Source organism: Trichechus manatus, unplaced genomic scaffold (assembly GCF_000243295.1).
Source record: "Trichechus manatus latirostris isolate Lorelei unplaced genomic scaffold, TriManLat1.0 scaffold00179, whole genome shotgun sequence".
NCBI classification, from domain to species: Eukaryota; Metazoa; Chordata; class Mammalia; order Sirenia; family Trichechidae; genus Trichechus; species Trichechus manatus.
The window spans coordinates 1,159,635-1,167,771 of NW_004444115.1; the positions used below are offsets into that span (position 1 = coordinate 1,159,635).

General features: G+C 44.8%; 1 protein-coding gene across 1 annotated transcript in view; it reads left to right on the forward strand.

Annotated features, from left to right (window-relative positions):
• Positions 1 to 817: 817 nt before the first annotated feature.
• MYO7B (myosin VIIB) overlaps positions 818 to 8,137 on the forward strand; it is a 135,991-nt gene continuing 128,671 nt past the window's right edge. The window contains exon 1 of the mRNA XM_004387047.2: positions 818 to 861. Within this exon, the coding sequence (XP_004387104.1) occupies positions 844 to 861 (18 nt within the window). The 5' untranslated portion in view covers positions 818 to 843. The remainder of the gene's footprint in view (positions 862 to 8,137) is intronic.

Sequence of the window (8,137 nt, forward strand, 5' to 3'; positions counted from 1 at the left end):
GTCTTCAAGGCCAAAGCACTTTTGAGACAGGTTTGAAACTAGGCAGGTCTGTGTTCAATTCCCAGCCGTTCTACTAACTAACCAGGCCACCTTTCCTTTGTTGAGCCTCATCTGTAAAACGAGCGAGCCCCCATTTCAGGGTTGCTGTGACGCTCTAATAAAGCCTGTAATGTTTCATAGCACGTTTCATAGCTATGAAGGTTCTCACCTCAGCCCCGCCCACCGCCCCAGGGGTGTGGTGATGACTGGTTTTCATGGATGTCTGGTCAGATAAAAGTTGGGCTTCTGGATGACAGAGCCCTGGTGGTGCAGTGGGTAAGCATTCAGGCTGCTAACCAAAAGGTCAGCAGTTCGAATCCACCGGCCCCTCCTTGGAAACTCTATGGGGCAGTTCTACCCTGTCCTATAGGGTCGCTATGAGTTGGAATCAACAGCAAGGAGCTTGGTTTGGCTTTTCTGGATGACAGGGACTGTGCCTTAAATATGCTTGGAGGCCCAGTCCCAGCATCCAGGCCAGTGCTGAGTGCCCAATAGACGTTTACCATACCATACCCGTTGCCGTTGAGTAGACTCCGACCCAAAGCGACCCTATACAAGAGACGTTTAATGAAGAAAAAGTAGGATGAAAGAAAGGAGAAAGGATATTCTTACATTTGGGGTAGGCCTACGACTCATTTATCTAAGAGTCGTTTTTCTGAGCAAGGCCCCACGCTGGGCACTTGGGGGCATGTTGATGAACAAACAGCGTCCCTGCCCTCCAGGGGCTCAGAGCCAGGGGAGCATGAGGGTTCTGACATTCTGCTTTCTCTCTGCATACAGGCTGTGCGTTGCTGCTGACTCAGAATGGCAACTTTCAGGCTGGTAAGAATTGCATTGATTTGATCTAGAGCTTTGTTGGGAAAAATCAAAACCCCATTACGTTCCCCTCTGTTCCATTTCTGCTCTGACACCAGCTGCACATGCAGCACTTCTTCCTCTAACCCTAACCACCTGCAACTAGATCAGATCTCACAAGTTATAGGGCACAGTCCTCCAGACTGCCAAGCCTGTCCAACACTTCAGACACCAGATGCAAGCTTGGAGTCCCTACAACATCATTGCTTCTGATCCCATGCTGCCTACAATTTTCAGTTTTTCTCACTAACCCCTCAGGATTCCCACCGTAGGCTCAGGGATCCCCAGGGCTCCCCCTCACTTCTGACCTGCTGACTCCCACTATTCCTCTATAATTCACTAGAACTCACGGGACACACTATAGTTATAGTCATAGTTTTATTATGGCAAAAAGGATACAAATGCAGAGTCGTACAGGGTAAGGTCTGAGAGGGTTCCGCATGCAGAGCTTCCAAGTTCCAAAAAGGGTCATGCTACCCTCCCACATGCACTAATGTCTATCACCAACCGGAAGGTCCTGGAGCTTCAGCATCCAGAGCTTTTATTGGAGGTCTCATTACATACTTCAAACTCCAGCCTCTCTCCCTGAGGTCAGTCAATATCATAATATATCTTTCTGGCATAGCCAGCCCCCAGCCAACATGAGTCATGAACTCTTAGGTGTGGTCTGGAGTCTTCACCAAAGACATTTCAATTATTGGGGAAAGTCCAAGGTTCTAGAGGTTATCTCTCAAGAACCAAGGACAAAGACAAAATTCTTTGGGTAAAGTTAACTCCACTGGGCTATTTAGGAAAGTTGCCCAAGGCTGAGTTAAATCACTTCCAAGGAAAGAAGCGGAGAGGCAATGAGCTCCTTATAAGGAAAATGCCAGCGACAAGAGAATTAGAGGAATAAAACAGATTATATAATCTAAAGAAATGAGTGTGGCCAACTCATGGACCTTGGCAGCGTTGCCACACATTCGTAATGACCCTTCACTTACCTTCAGGGCTTAAAACGTCTTGACAGAGATCCTCCTTCCTTGTCCCATTGGGGCAGTTGCAGGGAGCTCGCACAGACAAAACAGATGAGGACAATGTGGGCAAGGTGGGAGCTCAGGCATGGGCAAGCCGCCACCTCTGGCCTCTGCACCGTTTTCCCTTTGCTCAACAAATGCTTATTAGGTGCCTGGTGTGTCTCAGTGGCCAAGAGCCAGCCATCTTTGGGAAGGAAACAGAAGAGTTTTATATTCACTGCTTAGTCAACAGGCATCCCTCTGCCCCTACTGGGGGTCTGGCCCTACACTGAGGCAAATGAGAAGAATGAGCCACTGGTCCTGCCTTGGGGTCAGGCACAGTCTTCTGCCTCCAGACAGTAATGTTACTAGGGTTGGTGTCACTAGTGCAGTAACTCACGGTGTCAACCCGCCCCCCCACCGTGGGCAGAGCGGCTGCGCTGTGGGGGCCCACCCCTCCAGCCCCTCCAGCCTCCTCACCCCCCCAGACCCCCGTACCCCGCTCCCTGCTGCTCCTCCTCTCTCCCATTGGCCAAGGCAGAGACCCTCTCCGCCCAATGGTGGGCACTGTGGCCTGGCCACCTGCACCCTGACTAGTGGGTGATGGTGGGGGAAGGGTAAGGGGGTGGTAATGAGACTGGACCAATGGATCCTTGCCCAGTGTGCAAGGCGCCAATCTCTCAGACACTGGTTTTGAGAGGAAGAAAGAGTTTATTTCACAGGCTAGCAAGCAGGAACTCGGCGGTACCAACCTCAGATTGAGTTCCTCGATTTGAGGAAGCATTTACATTTTATAGGTTTGGGGAATTATACAGATTCATATAGGGGTGGAGGAAGGCAGGTGGGCAGGATCAGGAAATTCTACATATTCACAGTTTCTATTTGATTATTACGGGGTGGGGCTAAGACTTGGCACAGAAGCAGCTGATGGACTCTTTGCTTTTGAAATGGGCTTGGCTACTGCAGATGACCTGTGTCTGGTGATTTGGGTTCTTTGACATGAATCTTTTCATTTCTTGGCATGAGTTCTCTTGTATTATTGAGCATATGTGATGGCCCGAGGTTGTCTGTCAATCATCTTTGTTTGTTCTACGCATGTCTGACCACTCTGAGCCAGTTAGATCTGTATCTGCCTGGGGCTCTCCAGAGAGTCTGCAAAACAACTTAGAGGAAGTGAGTGATGTGGTGAGAGGTGACTGGGAGTGCCTGATAACTGGTGGAGTACTAATTAGTTAGGTGACCTCCGCCTCTAGGGTCCCCTAAAGTAACGAGTTATTGCATTGGGTGACAGGTGACACCAACCCTAGTGATGCCACTGCCTTGGTGACCCTCCCCAGTGGTGCCTGCCCACCTGTGACTGCCACCGCAGCCACTGCTGACTCTGGGGTCATTTTGGTGTCACCCCCTCTGACAGTGTCGGGGGATGTGGTTCACACGCCCCCCCCCCCCACTACTGTAGTGATGCCTCCAGACAACCCAGGGTGTAGAGGAGACCCTCCAACGAGCCCGGCGTCCTCCCCCCAGCCCTCCAGAATCCCACCCTCTTCCCATGTCCCAGAAGACCAAGGAAAGCCAGACAGTGCTGCAAAGTCCTCTTTAAAAATAAAAATAAAATATTCTCCACAAAGCAGCCATTGTCTCCTCCTGGCTGCTGGATGGCTAAGGTGGTTTTTTTACAGTTGCAGAAGAAAGAAGACTGTTCTAGGTTGGAGAGAGGACACACATGGTATAAAAATTCAGGTTACAAAGGCTGTTGGTTACTAAGTCCCAAACAGAAGAGCTTGGAACCGCTTTGGAGCATGAGGAGGTTTGAAGGCAAAGCTAGTCTTACTTCACAAGGGAATAGCCCCATGGGATGCATTAGCCAGAAAGGTCTCCTTGGGAACAGGACTAACTTGAAGCAGACTTTAGAGAGATCTGTCTTGGGGGAAATTACTCACAATTACAGTTGTGGTCCTGCTCTATCTTTTAAGAGTTCCAGGGCCTTGGGAAGAGGATGATTGTCCTGTTCATCAGAGGGCCCAAGTGGTTGTTGAATAAGAGGCAGGTCCATGTTGAGCCTATTACTGCTTTACTGGGTGTCTCTGCTGTACTCTGTGCTGGACACTATGTGGACCCTTATCTCACATCTTCAAAACAGCCCTTTGAAGGTGCCGCTTTCAACTGGGGGATATCTGAGGCCATATGCCTCGTCCAGGCCTCTTCATTCTTGGGACCTTTTAATCATCAGTCCGACGTGGCCTGTCTGAGATAACTTCTCAGGACATTTGCAGCAGTTCCCTTTCTGATCTGGGTCATCTAGTGGGTGCGGGTAGAGGGAGAACATCCACACAGCTTCTGAGGTACAAAGATCACAGGTGAGTCAGCCACCTGATGGCCGAGTCAGCTGATGCCTACTCCTCCAATCTTCCTCCAACCTCTCTTGCCTTCAAGACTTTATCCCTCTTACTATCTACCACCTCTTGGAGCTGAGCTGACCTGGGTTCAAATATCAGCACTACCACTTACATCTCTATAGTAAAAATAGAAGTAATAATACTATTGTTGTGAGGGTCACATGGGATCACTGGCAGCCACGTATGATCCCAAGGGTTTTTTAATTTTAATTATTTCATCGTGGTAAATATCTGTACAACAAAACATTTGCCAATTCAACATTTTTCACATGTACAATTCAGTTACATTGGTTACATTCATCATATTGTATGATTATCACTACTATCCATTTCCAATTTTTTCCAACAACTTTAACAGAAGCTCAATGCCCCTAGGCAATGATTTCGCCTTTCTCCCTTCCTCCCACCTGTGGTAAACACTAATGAACTTTGGTCTCTAAACATTTGCCTGTTTCATATAAATGAGATCATACAGTATTTGCCCTTTTGTGACTGACTTCATTCAGTGTAATTTTTCCAAGATTCATCCATGCTGTAGCATGTATCAGGACTTCATTTCTCTTTATGGCAGAGTAATATTCCATCACACGTATTACTGCAATTTGTTTATCCATTTATCTGTTGGTGGACATTTAGGCTGTTTCCACCTTTTGGCTGTTGTGAATAGTGTTGCATGAACATTTGCATCCAAATATCTGTTTGTGTCCTGCTTTCGGTTCTTTCAGGTACATACCTAGCAGTGGAATTGCTGGGTCATATGTTAATTCTATGCTTAACTTTTTGAGGAACTGCCAAACTGTTTTCCACAGTGATTGTGCCATTTTACATTCCCACCAGCAGTGGATGAGGGTTTCAATTTTCCCACATCCTTGTCAGTATGTTATTTTCCTTCTTTGTTTTTATCATAGCCATTCTAGCGGGAGTAAAGTGATATCACATTGTGATTTTGATTTGCATCTCCCTAATACTCATGAGGAGCCCTGGTGGTGCAGTGGTTAAAAGCTCAGCTGCTAATCAAAAAGGCAGCAGTTTGAATCCACCAGCCACTCTATGAAAACCCTATGAGGCAGTTCTACTGTGTCCTATAGGATTGCTATGAGTCAGAATCGACTTGAAGGCAATGGGTTTTCGGAATGACTAATGATGTTGAGCATCTTTTCATGTACTTGTTGGACATTTGAAATCCCTCTTTGGTGAAATGTCTATTCATGATCCCCAATTTGATAATAGCTCTAGGACTGCTAGATGTTCTGAGTATATATAAGGTAGAAAGAGTGGTCCCAGGCAAAGGAAACAGCACTATGCAAAGGCCCAGAGGTGAGCCAGATTGTAGTACTTTGGGGGAAAGTACTGGGGCAGGAAGAGACCAGGTAGAAAGGTGTGCAGGTTAAATCTGTACTCCAAGATGGTCATCTTGAGACACATTTGGTACTAAGCGCTGGGAATGTGGCTGGTCCAAATGGAGATGTGTTGTAGGTCAAAATACACTTCAAATTTCAAAGACTTAGTACAAAAACGAAAAAAAATAAAATAAAATATCTCATTAACATTTTAATATTGATTATCTGTTAAAATGATAATATTTTGGATATAGTGGGTTAAATAAAAACATCAGTAAAATTAATTTCACCCATTTCTCTTTATTTTATTTTTTAAAAAATTTTTAATTGTACTTTAGATGCAGGTTTACAGAACAAATAATTTCTCATTATACAGTCAGTACACATATTGTTTTATAACATTTGTTAACAACCCCACGACATGTCAACCCTCTCCCTTCTCGCCTTTTTTTTTTTTTGGTGAAAATATACATAGCCAAAGATACACCATTTCAAAAATTTCTACATGCACAGTTCAGTGACATCGATTATGTTCTTCCAGTTGTGCTGCTATTCTCACTTTATATGAAGGTTTACAGAACAAAATAGTTTCTCATTAAATAGTTAGTACACATGTTGCCCTATGACAATGGTTAACAACCTCACAACATATCAACACTGTCCTTACTCAAACTTGGGCTCCCTATCACCAGCTTTCCTGTCCCCTTCTGCCTTCTAGTCCTTGTCCCTGGACTCTAGTGTCCCATTAGTCTCGTTTTGTTTTATGAGGCTGTCTAATCTTTGGCTGAATGGTGAACCTCAGGAGTGACTTCATTACTGAACTAGAAGGGTGTCCGGGGGCCATACTCTTGGGGTTTCTCCATTCTCTGTCAGGCCAGTAAGTCTGCTGTTTTTTTGTGAGTTAGAAGTTTGTTCTACATTTTTCTCCAGCTCTGTCTGGGACCCTCTGTTGTGATCCCCATCAGAACAGTCAGTAGTGGCAGCTGGGCACCATCTACTTGTACTGGACCCAGTCTCATGGAGGCCGTGGTAGTTGTGGTCCATTAGTCCTTTGGACTAATCTTTTCCTTGTATCTTGTTTTTTTCATTCTCCCTTGCTGCTGAAGGGGTGAGACCAGCCGAGTATCTTAGATGGCTTTTCACAGGCTTTTAAGACCCCAGACGCTACTCACCAAAGTAGAATGGAGAACATTGTCTTTACAAACTGCGTTATGCCAGTTGAGCTAGATGTTCCCTGAGACCATGGTCCCCACAGCCCTCCACCCAGCAATTCAGTCCCTCAGGGAATTTGGATGTGTCTATGGAGCTTCCATATCTTTTCCTGGTACAAGTTGTGCTGGCTTCCCCCAGTATTGTGTGCTGTCTTACTCTTCAACAAAGTTACCACTTATTTATTGTCTGTTTAGTCTTCTTCCCCACCCCTCCCATTCCTCGTAACCAACAAAGATTATCTCTTTTTGTGTGTAAACTTTTTCTTGCCTCTTTATTTTGATTAGTAGGTTTGTTAACTTTCTTTGTGGTTACCATGAAATTTACGCTTATCTTCCTAAGTTTGAAGCAGTCTATTATTACCTGGTATCGCCTTGCCTTCCCTCTCCATTAGAAGGTTCTATACCTACCCTGTTTATTCCCTCTTTTATTGTTCTGATGTTGTTGTCATTTACAGATTAACTTCCCTGATTCCTTGTTGTGTTTCTTTTGGTTTTGGGTAGTCCTTGAGAGTTCATTTCCTGTATTGGTATCTGCCTGGTACCATACTGCATCCTAGATTCAGCCCGTGAGCTGATGTTGTTTGTTCTCAGATCAAAGGACTCCCTTTAATAATTCTTGTAAGTTTGGTTTGGTTTTTACATATTCCCTTAATTTCTGTTTATCAGGAAATGTCCTAATTTCACCCTCATATTTGAACGAGAGTTTTGCAGAATATATTATTCTTGGCTAGCAATGTTTTCTTTCAAGGTTTTATATATGTCATCCGATTGCCTTCTTGCCTGCATGGTTTCTGCCAAATAATCCGAGCTTAGTCTTATTGTTTCTCCTCCGTATGTGACTTTTTGTTTTTCTCGAGATACTCTCAGGATTCTTTGTTTGGTTTTGGCAAGTGTGATTATGATATGCCTTGGTGTTTTTCTTTTGGGGTCTATCCTATCTTGGGTTCATTGAGCTTCTTGGATGACCAGCTTTTCATCTTTCATAATATTGGGGAAGTTTTCTGTCAGCAGTTCTTCAGCGATCCTTTCTGTGTTTTCTCCCTCTGTTCTGGAACTCCGATCACTCACAAATTTTTGCTTTTGATTGCATCCCACATCATTCTCAGGGTATCTTCATTGTTCTTTGTTCTTTTTTCTGATTTTTCCTCAAACAGAGTTGTATCCAAGTGTTTGTCTTCAATTTTGCTGACCGTATCTTCCACCATTTCAAACCTGCTCCTCAGCCCTTCTATGACACTGTCCATTTCTGAAATCTTGTTGTTTATCTTTTGGATTTCTAATTGTTGTTTTTGTATGATTTC